The 20,801-nt window shown below is 29.4% G+C and overlaps 1 protein-coding gene across 1 annotated transcript; it reads left to right on the top strand.

Moving 5' to 3' along the window:
- The first annotated feature begins 5,768 nt into the window (after window positions 1–5,768).
- Window positions 5,769–19,670, top strand: LOC120078524 (4-coumarate--CoA ligase-like 6). The gene is made up of 8 exons (XM_039032796.1): window positions 5,769–5,929; window positions 6,039–6,153; window positions 14,445–15,558; window positions 16,101–16,290; window positions 16,766–16,911; window positions 17,947–18,014; window positions 19,216–19,318; window positions 19,430–19,670. Exons 3-8 carry the CDS (start codon window positions 14,455–14,457, stop codon window positions 19,541–19,543), a joined length of 1,725 nt encoding a protein of 574 aa, XP_038888724.1. The 5' UTR covers window positions 5,769–5,929; window positions 6,039–6,153; window positions 14,445–14,454; the 3' UTR covers window positions 19,544–19,670.
- Window positions 19,671–20,801: the final 1,131 nt, after the last annotated feature.

Raw genomic sequence — 20,801 nt, 5'->3', positions numbered from 1 at the left:
TATATCTTGAATTGAATTTTAAAAATAATACAATAAACAAAACTTAAGGTAGTAATAATGTTTATAATCTTAATTCAAAGTTTTTATCAAACGTATCTAAAATAACCCATTTTAGTTTCATTGTAACAATTTTATAGTTAAAAAAAAATTAATTAGAACAACAAATATAATTATAGTTTTTGTGCATCTTGAAACCTTAGAATTTAATTGCAACCATTCATTAATTTTATGGGTTTGATTGTCAATCATTCATGAATTTTGACTTTTATTTCATTTTGATATTTATAGTTTTAGTAACTCAATTTTAGTCCTCATACATTTAATAATTCGTAAATGCAACTCTTATATTTTTAATAATTTTTAAAATTAATTATTTAAATTTATAATAATAATAATTTCTAGAAAAGATATTTGAATATATTATTACACTTTATATAGATGATATAAAGACTAAATTGGTTAGGGAAAATGAACATAAATTAACTGCAAATACTTTTTTTTTATATTTATTAAAAGATGATGAACTAAAATTAAATAATTGAAATTATCAAAAATGAAACAAAACCAAAAAAAAAAAACCAAAATGATATTAAAGTATTTTTTTAACAATCTCTTTAATTCAGGGTCAGTTTTGCAATTTTCTCTTTTTTTATGTATTATTACACAATCCCTCGGCATGGCCGAAGATGAGAAGGACCAATAATTTTTTTTGTCAGATAAGGACAAATAATTAAACTTGAATTAAGTAGATATTAGGTTGAGAGGGCAAATCGGGTAATTCACTCAAGTGTATTCCATTCTATTCCATATACCGAGATACGGATGAGCGCTTCCGCAAAACTAAAAATAAATAAATAAAATATTAAAATACTATTTCCATCTATATACTTTTAATATAATTTCAAACTGTCTAATTTTAATCTATTTACTTTCAATAAATTTTAAATTTAGTCTTCATTGATAACTTTTTGATAACTTAAGTTTCGTTTAATAATCATTTTGTTTTCTTATTTTTGAAAATTAAGTCTATGGACACTACTTTCACCTTCAAATTCTTTCATTTGTTATCTATTTTTTACCAATTATTTTAAAAAAAGCTAAATTATAAGAACTAAAAAAAGTAGCTGTCAAGAATTTTTTTTTTTTAATTTGACTAAGATAACAATTGTATTTAAAAAAGATACAAATTATTATAAGAAATGTAGATGAAATAGACTTAATTTTTAAAAATAAAAAACTTAAAATTTTAATTTCTTTTATCATCTATTAATATTTTACTATAAATTCAGAAAAACACGTTCACTTATTATATTTATGAAATTTATCATTATTATTATTTAACAATTTTCGTAAAAATTAACTCTAAAATATATAAATATGGAAAAAATTAAATAATTAAAAATAGAATAATAAATAAGTGCAACCTCGGCATTACCTATTTTCGTGCCCACTTTTTCTTTTACATACAAAAAAATAAAAAAGATTGTCATATAATAATTTTTTGTTGAATAATTATGTACTCAAAAGATAGATAATAAGTGCAGCCACCTAAATATTTTTTAAAGTCTTATTGAACAAACTTTGAAATATATGATCAAAATGATATTTTAACCTATGAAAAAATCGGTTACATGCATCTAGTGCTAATTTTTTTAGTAAAATAAGTTTGATATTTTTTTAAAAAAAATTAGGTAATACTCCTATGTTTGTGCAACTATCAAATAAAATATTGCATATAGCAGTTTTTAAAATAATTTCTAAAATATTTTTTCAATGTATAAAGAAATAGGGAACATGAAGTTAGGTGCATCTCATCATCATTATTATTAATTTTAGTGCGTAATAAAAAGAGGCATGCAATTAGGTCTATATTTCCTCGACATAAAAGGAAAAAAAAAAAGAAAGAACTTGGTGCTGCAACTATATGTTGGGTAGCCCTGCTCGGCTAAATTATTATTATTATTATCATTATTATTATGAATATTATAATAATAAATAGATGTCCATTACTTAGTGTCTTAAAAGTCATGTGTCACATTTCATGTTATCTTGTATCTTGTAATTATTCATGTTTGGTGCTCATGTAAGTCCACATCCTACTTGTCACTTTCTTATAAATAGTGACATTTGGTGGATTTTAAAACTACACACACATTGGGCAAATTCCATACAAATTGGAGAAAGTTAAGAAATTTGATAATTTTCTCATTTCTCATTTTGTTATTTTATTTTATTTTATTTATTTATATATTATGTTTTGTTTATTTTAATATTTATTTATTGTATTAGTATATTATATTTATTTTAATATTATATTTTATTACCATCTGTGTTCTCACTGTGCTACTCAAATTCACAACACGTTATCAACATGAGCTCCTGTCATTTTCCTGGTATGTCTTAAAGAAACATGGATCATTTTCATATATGTTGGGTGTTTAAAAAATGAGCAAAGAAAATTTGTTTGACAGTCTGTGTAACTACATACACAATACTTACAAATAAAAAATACTTTTCCAATTTGACAATGCTGAAAACAAAAGTAAATATAATATCAAATTCTCCAAACTTGATTGAATGTTTGGGAAAAATAAATATTATTTTGTCTAAAGGAACAAAATTTATAATTGACAATGCATTGTTCTCTAGTCAATCAAAGAGAAATCTCCTAAGTTTTAAAGATATACGTTGCAATGATTATCATATTGAGACTGATAGTAAGAATCAAGTGGAATATTTATATATCATATCCACTGTCTCAAATGAAAAATATATATTGGAAGAGTTGCATGCTTTATCTTCTAGATTGTATGATACTCATATACAAGTAATTGAAACATATGCAACAATGAACCTGAAGTTCATGAATCTAGACACATTTACAATTTGGCATGACCGACTGGGTCATCCAGGATCTATAATGATGAGGAGAATTATTGAGAATTCAAATGGACACATATTGAAGAGCCAGAAGATTCTTCAATCTAATGAATTATCATGTGATGTTTGCTATCAAGAAAAATTGATAATTTGACCATCACCAGCTAAAGTGGGGACTGAATCACCTGGATTTTTAGAACGAATTCATGGTGATATATGTGGACCTATTAACCTACCAAGTAGACCATTTAGATATTTTATTGTATTAATAGATGCATCCAGTAGATGGTCACACGTGTGTTTATTATCAAAATGAATTCTTGCATTTGCAAGATTACTTGCTCAAATAATTAAGTTCAGAGCACAATTTCTGGATTATACAATTAAGACTATTCGTCTTGATAATGCTGGTGAATTTACATTTCAAGCTTTTGATAATTATTGTATGTCAATTAAGACAAGTGTTGAACATCCTGTAGCTCATGTTCATTCACAAAATGGTTTAGTAGAACCATTAATAAAACATTTGTAATTAATTGCAAGACCATTACATATGTGAGCTAAGCTTCCTTCATCTGTATAGGGACATGCTATTTTGCATGCAGCGTCACTTGTACACATTAGGCTTATAGCTTATCATAAATACTCGTTATTACAATTAGTTTATGATCATGAGCCAAATATTTTCCATCTGAGAATTTTTTGGGATGCAGTATATGTTCTAATTGCTCCACCATAACACACTAAGATGGGTTCTCAAAGGAGATTAGGAATATATATTGGATATGATTTCCCATCAATTATCAAATATCTTGAACCCTCGGGCGACGTATTTACTATACGATTTGATTGTCATTTTAATGAGACAAATTTTCCAATATTAGGGGAGGAATTAAGAAGTTGAAAAAATAAGGAATATATCATTATTGTCTCATTTAGATCATCGTACAGATCAATGTAAACTTAAAGTTAAGAAAATAATTCATTTGCAAAATATAACGAATCAACTACTAGATGCATTTATAGATGCAAATAAAGTAATTAGGTCACAGTTGCAAGTGCTCCATCGAAAATTGATATCCCAACACAACAAGTTATCACTAACGAGTTTGGAACACGTCAGAAGCGTGATAAACCAGTAGGTTCCAAAAAAAAATCCTCAAAAAAGAAAAATAATTAATAGTGAAAAAGACCTAGTTAAGGATGTAAATACCCATGAAGAAATCCTTGACATGACTAGTAAGGAAGGTGAAATACCTAAATATAATAATGAAATTTCAATAAACTATGTCATGGCAAAAAAAAAAAAAAAAAAATGGAATCGAACTAATGTAATTATTAACAACATTTTTGTGTATAATATCACTATTGATATTATATATGAAAATGAGGATCCTGAACCAAAATTTGTTGAAAAATGTCGACATAGAAAAGATTGACTTAAGTGGAAAGAAGCAATTGAGGCAAAATCAAACTCACTTTCAAAACGTCAGGTTTTTGGACCAATAGTCCGAACATCAGAAGGTGTTAAACCTGTGGGATACAAATGGGTATTTGTAAGGAAAATAAATGAAAATAATGAGGTCACAAGATATAAAGCAAGACTAGTTAAACAAGGTTTTTCACAAGTACCTGGTATTGATTATGAGACGACATATTCTCTAGTGGTGGATGCAATTATACTAAAATATTTAATTGGCTTGACTGTGTATAAAAGTCTGAATATGCATCTTATGGATGTAGTCACAACATATTTATATGGATACCTTGATAATGATATTTATTTGAGAATCTCAAAAGAATTTAAGATACATAAAACATATACATCAAATTCTCGGGAATGATATTCAATAAAGTTACAAAGATCACTATATGGATTGAAACAATTAGGAAATATGTGGTACAATCACTTGAGTGGATATTTATTGAAAGAATGATATCAAAATAATCTAATATGTCCGTATGTTTTTATAAAGAAATCACAATCAAGATTTGCTATTATAACTGTATATGTTGATGACTTGAAAATAATTGAAACTCCTGAAGAGCTTTCAAAGGTAATAGAATATATTAAAAAATAATTTGAGATGAAAGATCTCGGAAAAACAAAATTTTTTCTTGGTTTGCAAATTGAGCATTTAGCGGATGAAATATTTATTCATCAGGAAAAAAATTGAAAAGATTTTATATAGACAAAACACATCCATTAAATATTCCGATGGAAGTCCGTTTATTGGATATAAAGAAAGATATATTTCGACATCAAGAAAATAATGAAGAACTTCTTGGTTCTGAAGTACTATATTTTAATACAATTGGTGCACTCATTTATCATGCTAATAATACAATGCATTTTCAGTAAATTTATTAGCAAGATATAGTTTTTTTCCAACAAAAAGTCATTGAAAGTTTAACGTGACATATTATATATATATATATGGGCATCTAAAGGAAAATATTATGAATATTATAATAATAAATAGATGTACATTACTTAGTGTCTCAAAAGTCATGTCATGTGCCTTGTAATTATTTATGCTTAGGTCCATGTAAGTCTACATCTTATTTGCTACTTTGCCTAGTGGCATTTAGTGAATTTTAAAATTATACACACATTAGACAAATTCCATATAAAGGGGAGAGAATGGAGAATTTTGAGAATTTTTTCACTTTTCATTTTGTTATTTTATTTATATATATTATATTATATTTATTTTATTATTATATTATATTTTATCACCATCCGTGTTTTCATTATATTCCTCAAATTCACAACTATTATTATTATTTTTGTGCAGCCTGACTTCTTAAAAAAAAAAAAAAAATACTAATGAGAGAAAATTTCGAAAATTTGACGTGGAGGCAGATTTCCTTGAACACGAAATTTCCGCCTATAAAACAACAGAGCAAGGACCTGATTTCAGTTGCACCTTTCCGCTCGCTCATCTTCCCTGATTTCCCGTACTCCCATGCCGCCATTAAAGCCCTAGCCCATCGTCGCTGCCGGCCTCTCTTACGCCGATTTTCCAACCTCCGACGGCTTCATTTTGTGAGATTTTCCGATTCTTAGCATTTATTTCTCTTGATTCCTCTTCTTCCTTTCGCTGATCTGTTCTTCATTCACATCCTTTTCTAAACCTGTTAAATCGCTTCTACAGAACTGTGCGATTCAATGGCGTAAGTTGGGAACCGGAAGATTTATTTCTTCAGAAACGCCTCAGTTTTGTTTCATCTCGAAGCGAACAGAGCAAGAAGATCTGTGTGCTGATTACGGTATTTGTTCTTGTTTTGTTCTATATTCTGCGTTTCGATATCTGATTTTTTGCATTTTTAGTTGCTCATTTATGGATTTACTTATAATTACAGACATATTACTAAAATGCTGAAATGCAACATTTAGATGGTGAAAGTAGAATTGAGAAATAAGTTCTGGAACTTTGGAATTTAAACTTAATTTTTTAAAATTTATTTTTCCGAGGGTTCCTACCGACCATAAATTTGTTTATAACATGTATTTATCTTCTTCAGTGGTGAATTGTCTTCGGTCATGCATGGTGAGTACTGTACTACTGCTGACATACCGAGACTGACTTTTTTTTTTTTTTTCTTTTTACTAGATGTATCCCTCCATATTTAGAAAAACTCAAAAGAAATTGTCACTTGGTAAATTATGATTAATGAGATACACGAAAATATGTGCGGCATGAAATACTACTAAGTATTTTTTTGTCAAAAAATTATCCAACTAGATCCTTAACTTTGTAACATTTTAGTACAAATAATAATATAGTTTCGGGTTCAATTTCAATACTCATCTTACAATTATTGATGGAATTTCTTACACAATAAGTAAAATATGTCAAGATGAGCATAATTCAAGTGATGTAGTGTTTGAAGTTATGCCAAAAGAAGCATAATTCAAGGGAAGTAGTACATGTATTATTAACCTACCACTTCACATATTGTAAAAAAATAAAAAAGAAAAAAAAATATATTAATATTTAATTTTGATAAAGAAAATTAAGTTTAATGTCGAGGTCTTGACTTTTAACCGGTATTTCTAAAAAAAAAATTGTTAGAACAAGAAAAAAATATTTAAATATACATTTTAAGATTTTTAAACCATAAAAACATATTTTTGTACTAAAGTGGTGATATAATAAAAATGTCAATCTATTCCATATAAAAATATGGATGAAAATATTTAATACTAAACCTATGAAAAGTTCAGAATCTAAAATTTTCTTTGTTGAGCTAAAAAAAAAAAGAGAAGTAAAGGCGAATTCTTTTGTTTCTTTTGTTTGTACCGGTTAGGGAACGAAATTGCCCTCACGTGGCAAGTAGAGGTTCCAATTCAAATTGATTTCAGATGATAATTAAAGGAGATCCTACTCGGTTTTTTTTCCTAATAGATGAGTAGGTCTAATAAAAATTTGGCCTACATCTTCTTTTCCCCATTAAACATTTAAATTAGTTATATTTTTTGTTATTAAAGTTTTAGATTTTTCTATTTTGGTTCTTCCCCAACTTCAAATTGTTTATATTAGTTTCTCCGCTTTTAAAAAGCAACAAAGGTCCTTGATTGGTTACTTTTTTTTTTTTTTTTTGCTTTATTTTTTTTTTTCGTCTTTTAACTTTTTTAATTTGAGATTCAAATTAGAATATAATGAAGATCTTAAAATTTCAATGAAAAATAAAATAAACTATTTTGTTGTGTATGACTAAAGTAGTGTAAGTTGGCAATTATTGTTCATTTATGGTTTGTTTTTTGGAAAATGGTATATAGGTCTCGTGATTGGGAGGAATATTTACAAAACATTATAAAAAATATGACAATTATTATTTGTTAAAATATATTTTCATCTTTATACTTTAAATTTCTTCTCAGTATTTATATTTTCAATAAATCTTACAAATTAGTAAGATTACTAAAAAAGTCTTTATTTAAATTTTCTTTATAAATTTAGGTAATACATTCACAAAGTATTTTTTTCTTGCATTATTTTTCAACAAACTTTCATAAAATTAAAATTCTTAAATTTGAAAAATTAAATTTGAGATTTATTGAAATTAAAAAGCTAAAATGAAATAAACTTAAAATTTAAGAAAAATCATGGTTGAGTTGGGAGATTTGTGTTTTTTTTTTTTTTTTAACTAACCATTATTAAATATTGGGTATTTATTATTATGACATTTTATTAAGAAGAAAAAAAAATCTCTCTCCTGTTTTTTTAAAAAGCTAAAATATACTGAAATTTTTATAAATAGAAAAATCTAAAAAATATTTACTTTTATAGCAAAAAAAACTTTTTGTACTTTAGAACTTTTTGTTAAATATTTTTGGAACTTTTTACTATAAAATATAAATATTTTTAAATATTTTATATTAAAAAGGTCCTTAAAATATAATTATGATCTCTATATTTGGATTATATTCTATTTAAATACCAATATTTTTAATGATCCAATTTTAATCTTTTCATCCTCAATAAATCTTAAATTTAGTTTATATATTTTTAATAAATTTTAAATTATATTCTTCCCAGTTTAATTTGTAATTAAGGAAAACAAAAATGATATTTTAACTTTTGTTTTTTAAGTTTGAGCTTGCTTAGTTTTTTAAAGAGAATTTCAAAGCACACTGACTTTAGCCTTTTGCACTCAACAACGTGGCAACATTTCATCCATATACATCCTGGAAAGGGAGATGAGATATTGAATGATACGAATACATTCTCGAGAAGAGAATAATCAATAATAATAATAATAATTATTATTATTATTATTTTTGTCATAACTCACGTGACACTGACTTTCTTTTTTTTTCCACCTCACCTGGCCTTTTCCTTTCTCCATTTTTCTCTCTGTTACATTCTTCTTCTTCTCTTCCTCTCCGGCCGAAGTCTCCGCCACCTACCACCGGTCAACGCCGACGTGTTTTCTCTTTTCCTTTGCCCTTCTCCTTCATCTTCCATTTTCCTGTTTCTCTCTTATTCTTTCCCGAAAGAAGCTCATCGCCTTGTCGTTCTCGCTTGCCGGCGGCGCTCCCTTCAAATCTTGTCGATATTGACACTCATGAACTCTTTGGACTAAATAAAGTAGAACTCACAACTTCATAATTTCCAACTCATTATTTCAAACACTGTCAATCCTTGAGGAGTTTTTGAGCCAAATAGTTGGAAATGTGCCGTGAATTCTACTTTTTATTTGGCACAATCTCCTTAGGTATAAGGAGTGCCTTAATTCTTACTCTCCTGACTCTTTAGAACAAAAACATCCTATTTTTCGCTCTATAAATTTGGCTTCATAAATTTTCATTTTAGATGTTTTGGACTTCACTCCACGAGTTAATGAATCATGAACAAATTCTTAGTACTAACATAATATAGCTTTTTTTTAGCATATCACCTCTATTCGTTTTTTGGGGAAAAATTTCAGTACCATCTCTTATGGAGTGGTAGCTACTACTAAAATAGTATTAAAAATTTTCTCGTGAATCACATTATTTCTTATTTTCTTATTCTTTTTTAACTAAATAAAATAACCAAATCTTCTCTTGCCACTTCGTTCTTTGTCCCCCGGTTTATGCCTCCTCCACTAAAAATAGAGCCAATGCTTAAATTTCTCTGATTATTGCCGCCCCATCTTTAAACCCATCTTCTCCGGCCGCTCATAGTGAACTTTCATTCTTCCTGCCATTTCAAACGGTGTTCGGGGACGTAAACTTATTGGGGGATGGGCAAAATATTTTATTAAAAATGGGTTTTTTTTTGTATGGACGGTCTCATTTGGGAGATGCAAATGAAAAATGGCCACTAGAGAAAGTAATGGAAAGTGACATTCTACTTACGTCATAAGCATATGATTTTGTCAATTCGCCCATGAGATGCACCCTGGCTCGTCACTCGTTCCTTGATGCATGGTCACTCGATATGGCTGCAATCGGCACGTGTATACTCGATCATATCCACGTCATATTTGATAATCGATTACTTTATACTCTTGTATTCATTGGAGTTACTATGAGCATTCACATCAGGGTGTGATCTAAATCCTCCACATTAATAAGGTCTTGTCGACATTGACCCTTGTCTTCTCCCTTCCCATCATACCCAATTTAGTATAATAGACCAATGTCATCTTCACAGTATCCATGTCGTTCTCAAACTCCATTTCCTTGTACACCGTCTCTAAGGTACCAATATGAATATTCCCCACAAAATCATTCTTGAAGTACCTATTACGTAGTGATCTAGTTACTTCAACCCTCCTCACAACTACAGGATTAAGTGACCGCTACAATCCTGTCACTAGTAGGAAGTCTTCTTTAGTGAATATTACAACCGTATCATTCAAATCCGAATTTCATTGCATCCTTCCTATCGTTTAAAACCTCCCTCAATAGAATGCAAAAGATAATGTCCATGTCCACAAATTGTCTAAATATCATCTTCCTGAAGAGGGCAAGCTAAGTGGGAGTAAGCTTTTCTTTTACTATCTTGTTAGCCATCCCAATGTGAGAGGATAGGCTGGTCGCTTGGCTTGGGAAACGATCCTAGGGAGGAATCTTGAATTGTCTAGTCATACGACACATAATAACAAAAAACAGGAGTAAATAAGAATTCTGTTCAATACTCGATACACGATATAAGATACTCGTTCCTTGCTACTTGATTGCTTGATACTTGATACTCGATATCTCAATATTCGATACGTGCTACACGGTGTCCCTTACTCGCTGCATTACAAGTGACTAGATGGTCAATTATTGAGCATTTGATTTGATTTTCCACCTTCATGGATTATCCAACTCAAACCCTAAACTCTAGACGGTCTGAAATAACAAAAATATGAAAACCAAAACAAAACAAACTCGAAGTCCACCCAAACATGCAAGATATGGAAACAGAAACAAAAACCGTGTCAGTCGAGTATCGAGTAACATGCAAGTGCATATTGAGGACATGATGATGTAGAAATAGTTGAGTTTCGAGTGAATGATGTCAAAATAAAAATAAGATTAAGAATGTTACCTAATATAGAGATAGTCGAGTTTCGAGTGTAGAGGTATTGTCATCGAAGGATATACAATCGGACGAATAGACAGAATAGTTTGAGCTTGTCGGAAGTGGTGAAATAATGGACTTCAAACGGGTTAAGAATTCAAAAGAATCGAGTATAAAGTAATCGAGCATCGAATATGACGTGGATATGATCGAGTGTACACGTGTCGATTATAGCCATATCGGGTGACCATGAAGCTGGATATCGAATGATCTTGCATCGAGGATCGAGTAAATTCGTATTGATAGGTGCGTGAGTGCATCTCAGGGCGAATCGATAAAATCACATGCTAAACAAAAACCACCTTCCATTACTTCCTCTTGACCATTTTTCATTTGGCCTCCCAAATGAGTCAACTCGTACAAAAAAAAATTGCTACGTGACATGTTGTACCACGTTTTTTTCTTTTTGAAATTGAAGTTTTTTCGACCTTGTTTACGTGAGGTGAAAATTACCAAAATGGAATATTTTGCCCATGGATTACAATTTCGATCTCCTCTCTCACTCTCGCACTCCTACCCCTTTCCCATCCATGGATTCGGCACCATAAACTCACATCCCTTGCTCTTGTTTCGACGCCACTTTATGATGAAAACTATAGATCTAGTCCGTAGAAAAATCGATCGACCCAACAAACTTTCTGGCGAAAATCCACGCATTTGATGCTTCAACGATCTCTAAAAACCTTTTCCAACGACCCCACGACCTTTTCGATGAACAGATAGCTGGCGATCACCATGCAACATTAACTGAAAAAGTGGAGAAAGAAGAAAATCGAGAAGAGTAAGAGGGCAAAAACGAATAAAGGTGCTTTGGTAATATTGACTTATGATCTGAGCAAAATGACTAAATTTTTGTTTAAAAAGTCAGGCAAAAATTATTTTGGAATTTTTTTTTCCTTCGCTTTTATACAATTAACTCAAACTTATTGGAGCGTTTAGTTTAAGAGTGCAATTTAGTAAAATTATTCAAGTGCAAGATTTAAAAAGATAAAATTGAAAATTTAAAGTTAAAATGAAACAATATACCAAAGTTTGAGGTCAAAATTCATCCTTTCCAAGAAGATGAGGACATAACGAGGGACAAAAAAAAAAAAAAAAAAAGGATTAGAAAGGGATGAAACTCGAACAAATTTACAAATCCCATGTGAGACGAATGAGACAAAATCTGGACGGGGTAGGTAAGGCAAAAGGATGAATCAAATTTGGAGCTTTTATTTCAAACATCCTTATATTTGTAGCTTTTATTGGAAACACATAGAATTGTGTGTCAGATGATATATAAATTATATCTATCTTCATTTATCAGTTTAAATTTTTTAGTTAATTAATGATTTAAAATGGTATCAGAATAGGTGGTCTAAGAAATATATTTTATTTTATTTTGTGATAAATAATTGATATTTTATTATTTCATTAGAAATTATTAAAAAACTTGAATGAAAATTTAGGATCTAAATGCAACTTAACTCAAACGTCAGAGATATAAAAAACGTATTGTTCCATCATTTTTATAGTTAAAGTGGTAGTTGATTTTTAATATGCATGGTTTTTTACGAAGTGTAAAACTTTTATTTTTCAACAAATCAACAAATGCGTTTTAAAATAAAATCAACTTCATCTTCATTTTCCAAAGAAAAAGAAAAAGAAAAAGAAAAAGAAAAAGAAAAAGAAAAAGAAAAAGAAAAAGAAAAAGAAAACTAATGAAATAGTTGGTTTGAAACAAATTGTGTTATATTAAACTTATATAATGATAAAGACGTTAACGACAATTGAAATTAAATTTAAAGTCACAGAAATGAAATTTAAAATTTTGTAGGGAAAATGTAAAATGACAAAATAATAGCTTGGCCGCAGTTTGTTTTTAATATAATTTGAAATTTGAAATTTTGCGTGCTTTTGTTTTTATTTTATTTTATTTTTTGAAATCTGTACTTTTGTTTTATTTGTAAATCAAGTTCCAATATATGTTTGTCTCTGTCTTATTTTTATAACCTTTCTTTTTCAGGGTAAATTCACCCTCTAATTTCTATAGATTTCATAAATTATAATTTAGTATCATTCTATAAATTTGAGAAATTAGAAAAATTACGTTAGTATATTTTGAAATGTAAAATTATCTAAATATTTATTATAAAAGACAAATCGATACAATTTTTTTCATGATAAAGTTAATATATGAGAAACGAGAAAAGGCAGTCCCAAGACTAGACGAGAAAATTTCTAGCCTAGTTTTGAATTTTACTTTATTTTATATGTTATTTCTCTATAACCTTTATTCATCATCAAATAAAGAAAAAATTATTTAAAACATACAAAATAAACTAATATAGTATATTGATAGGGACAACAACTCTCCAACTATCTCTACAATGGTATGATATTATCTACTTTGGATATAAACTCTCGTGGTTTTGTTTTTGGTTTCATCCCAAAAAGTCTCATATTATTGGACATAGTTGTCCTCTCTTATAAACTGTTAGGATACCTACCTAACAAAGACACTCAAGAACCCAAACAACAAACAAAGAACACTAAAAGATAGAATTATATATCAATATCTATAAAGAAATTACAATATACCTCAACACATTCTAGAGGGCTGAGAATCCTCTCCCAAATTCTATACCTATAAACAAAGCTCCAAAATTACAATATACCTCAACACATTCTAGACACTCAAGAACCCAAACAACAAACAAAGAATATTAAAAGATAGAATTATATAGCAATATCTATAAAGAAATTACAATATACCTCAACACATTCTAGAGGGCTGAGAATCCTCTCCCAAATTCCGAATTAAGAAATCCCACAAAATTCTTCGTACCCCTCCTCTCAACCCACTCCCTCTATTTATAACCGAAAGTTCTAACCAATTCACTATCTAATTACTAATTTGTTCCTTTTATTAACCATACTAATATTCTACTAATAACTCTATTATACCTCTAACTAAGTCTCTTACATAAACCGATCCCTTATTACTAATTACACATGATGATCCCTTATTTAACCGACCTGAAATTCTGGTCGACACATAATTCTATAAATTTTCTCAATCTAACATGCTGCTACAACAATGCATTTAAATTCTCATTTAAAATAAAATTTCAAACTTTAATAACTACAATGCTACTTCTTACTTTTGGAACATACCAAAAAAAATCAATTTCAAATATTAAAGTGTAATTTATTCCGTTTTTTACTATGATGATCAGGTTAGTAGATAATTAGGATCAGGTTAGAAGAATTATACAATATATTTACAATTATTAATATTAAATAAAGTGTCACATTTTGTCCGTCATTACTTTAGTATATAACATCGGATCACATGTGAGTTGAATGATTCGTGTCTATCAAGTCTGAAATGAAGATCGTTAATCCATGTCGGAAAATTCTAAATTCTGTATTTTAATTATGAATTTTTCCTTTAGACTGAATACTTAGTTCAGATTTGATATCTGTTTTTTTTTGTTTTGGTTTTTTTTTTCCCAGTTTACGAGAAATGGCACCGCTATTAAACGATCACTTCAGTTATCAAACGCCAGAAAATGAGACTGTTATCACTAAAAAAATTCCTCGGTCTGAACAAACCAACAAATATCCTAATTGGTATTCACCAGATACAGGAATTTGCCGTAGTGTTCATGCTTCTAGAGGAGTTCCCTCTGATCCATTTCTTGATGTTGTCTCCTTCATTTTCTCCTTCAAACACAATGGAAATTCAGCTATCATTGATTCCTCAACTGGGAGTTCAATATCTTACAAAGAAATGTTTCATATGGTCAAATCCATGGCTTCTGGACTCCAAAAATTCGGTATATCACAAGGGGATGTAGTTTTGCTTGTGTTACCAAATTCCATTTTCTATCCCATTATTCTTTTAGGTGTTCTGTATTTAGGAGCAGTTGTTACAACCATGTTTCCTCAAAGCAGTTCTTCAGAAATCAAGAAACGAATCAATGATTGCAATGTTCGATTGGCTTTTACAATAACTCAGAAAATCAAGAATTTTGAGTCATTGGGAATTCAGGCAATTGGGGTACCAGAAATTACCAATTTCGACTTGATGCAGCCTATGGGATTTTCTTATTTTCATGAGCTTATTTCAAGTGGTTCTGATTTGAAACAAAGACCAGTGATTAGACAAGAAGATACAGCTGCTCTATTGTTTTCTTCAGGTACTACTGGAGTAAGCAAAGGGGTTATGTTAACACATAGAAATTTTATATCTACGATCGAGCTTTTTGTTCGGTTTGAAGCTTCACAGTACGAATATTTGCCTACAGAGAATGTGTATTTGGCTGCTATACCAATGTTTCATATATATGGTCTTTCCATTTTTGTGATGGGATTACTGTCATTGGGATCTAGTGTTGTTATAATGAGCAAATTTGATGTGAAAGAGGTAGTCAAGGCTATTGACAGATTTAAAGTCACACATTTTCCAGTTGTTCCACCTATAATGACAGCTATGGCTAGAACTGCAGAGAAAATTGGTGTGCATAGATTTAGAAGTTTGAAACAAGTTTCTTGTGGAGCTGCTTCTTTGAACAAGAAGACCATTGATGATTTTGTTAAGGCTTTCCCTCATGTTGACTTCATTCAGGTATTCTACTTGACACTTATATTACATTAAACTTAAGAAACACGGACACTGTAGTTTGGCTAGTGTGTCCATGTTCTGACACATGATGGATACTTAGATACTTTAACACTAGTTGGAGATATATCAAACACTTGTTAGTTCAATAAATATGTTAGATCTATGCATAGAACACTTGTTGAGTACACTAAAAATAAACAAAAAAGACACATAAATAATAATAAATTTTGAGTGTGTAATACATCAAACTAATTTTTTAAGCATTTAAATGCATCAATGCACTTACTTTGAATTAACATTTAAATGCATCAACCAACTTTGAATTTTCTTCTAATATAAAAAGGATATATATTTTAATAGACGTATCCTTATTATGTTGTATCCTAGATTATTAAAAAGCAATGTGCCCTTGTGTCTATGTCGTGTCGTGTCCGATGTCTGTATCAAAGCATCAAAAGCAATGTTTTGAGGAATTTTAGCTCGTAATGTTGATGGGCCAAGTTGTTAATTTGAACAATGCTTGGTTTCGGTGTATTTGTTGTTAGGGATATGGCATGACTGAGTCCACAGCTATAGGAACTCGCGGCTTCAATACCAAAAATGCTAGAAATTATACGTCAGTTGGACTTTTAGCTCCAAACACAGAAGCTAAAGTAGTTGATTGGGTTTCCGGATCTTTCATGCCTCCTGGTAAAACCGGCGAACTTTTGTTACGCGGACCCGGTTCAATGAAAGGTTTGAAGGATTCTTTCTAAAACAATCCTTGCATTGCCCTAAGATCTTGTTAAACTACCATTAACTCAAAAGTTTATATTGATAGGTTACGATATACTTACGACTTTTATTTTTAATTCGGTAAGCAAAATGATGATCAATATTAATGGAGGAAATGACATGATAGGATTCGGACTCTAGACTTTATGACTTGAAACCATTTCAAACTACTGCTGAAATCAAAGGTTTAAGTTGATAGGTTAATACTTTATTTCTATTCTTAACCTATCTATTTGTTGGCTTTAGTGAATTTCACATCACTCTTATCTGCTTCACTTCTGTTATAAATCCTCAATTTGAAAAAATTTTATTCTGTAAATCTGGACGAAACTATGTCTGTCATTTTCTTTATAGATCAAACTCAGCCTATGAAGTTGGAAAGCTTCTTTTGATGTATTGTTTTTTTTGGTTTTTTTTTTTTTTTTGGCCTTTACAGGGTACTTGAATAATCCAGAGGCAACAATGTCCACAATAGATAAAGAAAATTGGCTACATACTGGAGACATTGTCTACTTTGACCGAGATGGATACTTGTATGTTATTGATCGTTTGAAGGAGGTTATAAAGTATAAAGGCTTTCAGGTACAATATAATAAGGGACACATTCATGTTTTTTACACATCCAAATGGTTACCAACGACGCCTAGAGTGAAATACTTTTGTTTTTAGCTTCGCAATATAAGCACTATATAACTGGCGTTAACTCTTTAGCCAAGAAAGTAAGTTAGAATCTAAAAAAAATTCAATTTCTTAGCCTTTGTTAAACATTCGGGTTCTATTTGGTAATCATTTGGTTTTTTGTTTTTGAAAGTTAAGCATATTCCTCTCTATTTCCTACCATGATTTTCATCTTCTTAAGTAAAAGAGTTGAATTATTAGTCAAATTACAAAAACAAAAACAAGTTTTTAAAAACTATTTTTAGTTTTCAAAACTTGGCTTGGTTTTTAAAAACATTGGTAGAAAGTAGATAATAAAACAAGAAATTTAAATATGTAATGTATATCTATAGGCTTAATTTTTTAAAACTAAAAATCAAATGGTTATCAAATAGGATTTTAATTTTTTTGTTTTTGCATTCTTAGTTTTTGAAAATTAAATCTATATACACTCTTTCTACCTCTAAGTTTTTTGCTTTGTTATCTACATTTTACTAATGTTTTCAAAAAACTAAGCCAAATTTTGGAAACAAAAAATATAGTTTTTAAAAATTTATTTTTGTTTTTAGAATTACTTAAAATAGAGAGGAAAGATGCTTGAATTTCAAAAACCAAAACAAAAAACAAAATGGTTTTCGAGTGAGGTCTTATATATAATTTTAATCTTATAGGAGTTAAGTCTTGTTACTTCTTCACTATACCCCTGCTTATGATGTGTCAATGCTTTGAATGAAGGCCTAGTTTACCACTCTTTAATCAAATTGCTGCAATCATAATAGATTTTTTTTTTATTATTCATAATTCACATAATATTATTAATTAATAATTTACAAATGTATTTAAATGGACACACTTTTTATATTAAGATTGATTGATTACGTTTACAGTAAAACTATCCGAAGTTCATGAGTAATTATGATAGATAAAAGAGTTACACTTGCTTTATCTGTTATTTTGTAGATTGCTCCTACTGATTTAGAAGCTGTGGTGATGACACATCCAGAAGTTCTCGATACTGCGGTAACAGCGTAAGTATTCTTCTAACCATACATTTAGATACAGAGTAAACATCTTTTAGTTAGTTACTCTAATCATTTCAATCAAAGCCAATACACTTGTTAGTTTTTCAATGCATGCGTTAATACATGCAACATTGAGAATGGCACAAGTATTATGTGTTTTGTCTAGTAAAGAAGAAAGGAGTTATCTCCAAAAGTTTCGGATAAATTATGAACTGACTGTCAACTAGGAATTATGTACAAGAAAACGCAGCCAATTCATGAAAAATGTGTTTGTTATTTAATTACCTTTTTAGTCCCTAGGTTTCGAATAATATGTGTGTTTGGTTTTTAAGTTTTAAATATATACTTTTTTAGTCCTCGAATTTTTAAGCATAGGTGCACTTGGTTCATGAGTTTTTAAAATAGACCTTTTTAACCCTTGAATTTGTAAGAATAGATTTTTAGAAGGTTCTTGAAGTACTTAAAAAATATTTTTCTAATTTTGAATATCGAATGATTATTTAAAAATAATTAAAAAAAATACTTCAAGAACCTTCTAAAATAATAATGATTTATTTGATGGACCTTCTAAACCTATTCTTAAAAACTTGATGACTAAAAAGGTACATTTTGAAAACTTAAGGGTCGTTTGGGCCACCGAGTGGAGTCAATATGTCTGGAGTTAATATGTTAAAGTATATTTGTGTTTGATGGGTAGAGTTGTAAGATGAAGTTTTTTGATAAATATGAGAAGTAAAGAAAGAAGAGAATGTGGAATTTCTCGATAATCGATGTGAAAAGTAGAGATAGATGGGAAGATGAAGTTCCTTGTGAAAAGTTGAAAAAGATGGGAAGATGAAATTATTTGATAAATGTGCAAATTTCAATATTGTTTACCATTGAAGTTGAGTTGTTTACACCAATTTAAGAAGTTGGTGGGCCAAATGACCATTAGGGATTAAACACACTTATTCTTAAAAATCTGAAGACTAAAAAGGTATATTTTGAATAGGACCAAATGCACCTATTCTTCGAAACTCGAGGACTAAAAAGTCACATTTTGAAAACCTAACGACACATCTTGAGGTCATGCTTAGAACATGCTTAGTACAACCTGTGTCCATCCATATAAATTCTGATCACCAACCAAGTTAAGTTTTATGCTGTTTTTAAGATTATTTCAGATCATATCTTAGACCCTTTTTTTCCATACTTCGGTTTTTTTCAGGGCCAAAGATGAAGAATGTGGGGAAATTCCAGTGGCATTTGTGGTAAAGAAGCCAGGAAGCAAACTCTCACAGAAAGATGTTATTGATTATGTTGCTCAACAGGTTTCCCATATTTCAAGTCTATGCATTTTTTACCATTAAAAATGTAAAAAAAAAAAAAAAAATTGCCACCTCACATTGAATATCTGGTATCATTTTTGGCTTTTGCTACAGGTTGCACCATATAAAAAAGTAAGAAAAGTGGTTTTTACAGAATCAATACCAAAATCTGCTGCTGGCAAAGTACTTCGTAGAGAACTTGGGAAGCACTTGCCTTCTAAACTGTGAGGTCTCCCATTGTGTTTATCTTTCGTCTTTTCCTTATATTGGCTCTACCACCTAAAAATTTGTAATAACAGTATTCTATGACGATTCCTTATCGCAATCCCTATGGTTGAAAAGTTAATTCTTTGAATTTTAGTGTGTATTTTAATTTTTCAAGTGTTAAAAATAAGTAATTTTAGAAAGAATTGAAGTGTTTGACAATGACTCAAAATAGTTTTTGAAACATTTTTATTTTAGAATTTTTTTACCAAAAAAAATTTAAATAAAAATGATTTTTTTGAAAAATATTTTTTTCTCTGGTTAATCCAAACAAGTCCCTATTTCATTAGTTTCATGTTTAATAGGACTCTTAACTTGAAAAAAAAAAAAAAAGATGTAGTGAGTTTTAAGCTTTTATTTTTGTCTTGATAATACTTTTTATCCTTTTTTTTAATAAATAAATGTGTTAGACTTGGAATTGAAAATTTTAAAATTTATGAAAAGCTTTTAAAGCATACTACACACATATCTTAAAAGTATTTAGGCTTTATTTGATAACTATTTTATTTGTAAAAATTAAGTATATAAATATATATATTTTTTGTTATATGCTTACTGGTTATGTTATTAAAAGGATCAATTTCCTTTATTGTCCTTAAGTTTGAATAATAGGAGTGTTTGGTCATTGAGTTTCTAAAATTATAGTCATTGAATTTTTATGTATAACTGATGTAGATGATATGTTAATGATGGGCACAAATAAAAGTGTCATTGATTCCACTAAAAGAATGTTGAAATCTAACTATGATATGAATGATCTTGGTTTTGTTGATGTTATCATTGGAATTTGAATAACAAGAAATCCAAATGGATACATACCTTCTCAATCAATATATAGAGAAAGTGTTGAGAAAATTTGATCATTTTGAAGTAAGTCGGCTGTTATTTCATTTGATTCAAAATTATAAGTTGAAGATAAACAACGATGAAGATGTTGGAATGTAAACAACGATGAAGATGTTGGAATGTAAACAACGATGAAGATGTTGGAATGTACCATGGTACAGAAATAAATGAGTTTCGTGACATACTTTTGTAGAACTTCCTCAAAACTTGAATTCAGATCTTCTCTACTATCCTCTTGGTGCTCTAGATTGAGTAGAGGGACACAAAATAAGCCTGAATTAAAGGAATTCAAAAATAAACCTGAATTAAGGGAATTCAGAGACAAGCTCACATCTGCAACCCAAATGAAGAACACTTTTCTTCTCTCGATTTTTTC

The sequence above is a fragment of the Benincasa hispida genome, chromosome 5 (assembly GCF_009727055.1).
Source record: "Benincasa hispida cultivar B227 chromosome 5, ASM972705v1, whole genome shotgun sequence".
NCBI classification, from domain to species: domain Eukaryota; kingdom Viridiplantae; phylum Streptophyta; class Magnoliopsida; order Cucurbitales; family Cucurbitaceae; genus Benincasa; species Benincasa hispida.
The sequence above is the reverse complement of the archived record's forward strand: the minus strand, read 5'-3'. Positions and strand labels throughout refer to the sequence as shown.

Coding starts and splice junctions, on each gene's coding strand:
- LOC120078524 (XM_039032796.1), top strand. CDS start 14,455: ATGGCACCGCTATTAAACGATCACTTCAGTTATCAAACGCCAGAAAAT. Junction 15,559..16,100: donor CTCATGTTGACTTCATTCAG/GTATTCTACTTG, acceptor ATTTGTTGTTAG/GGATATGGCATGACTGAGTC. Junction 16,291..16,765: donor CGGACCCGGTTCAATGAAAG/GTTTGAAGGATT, acceptor TGGCCTTTACAG/GGTACTTGAATAATCCAGAG.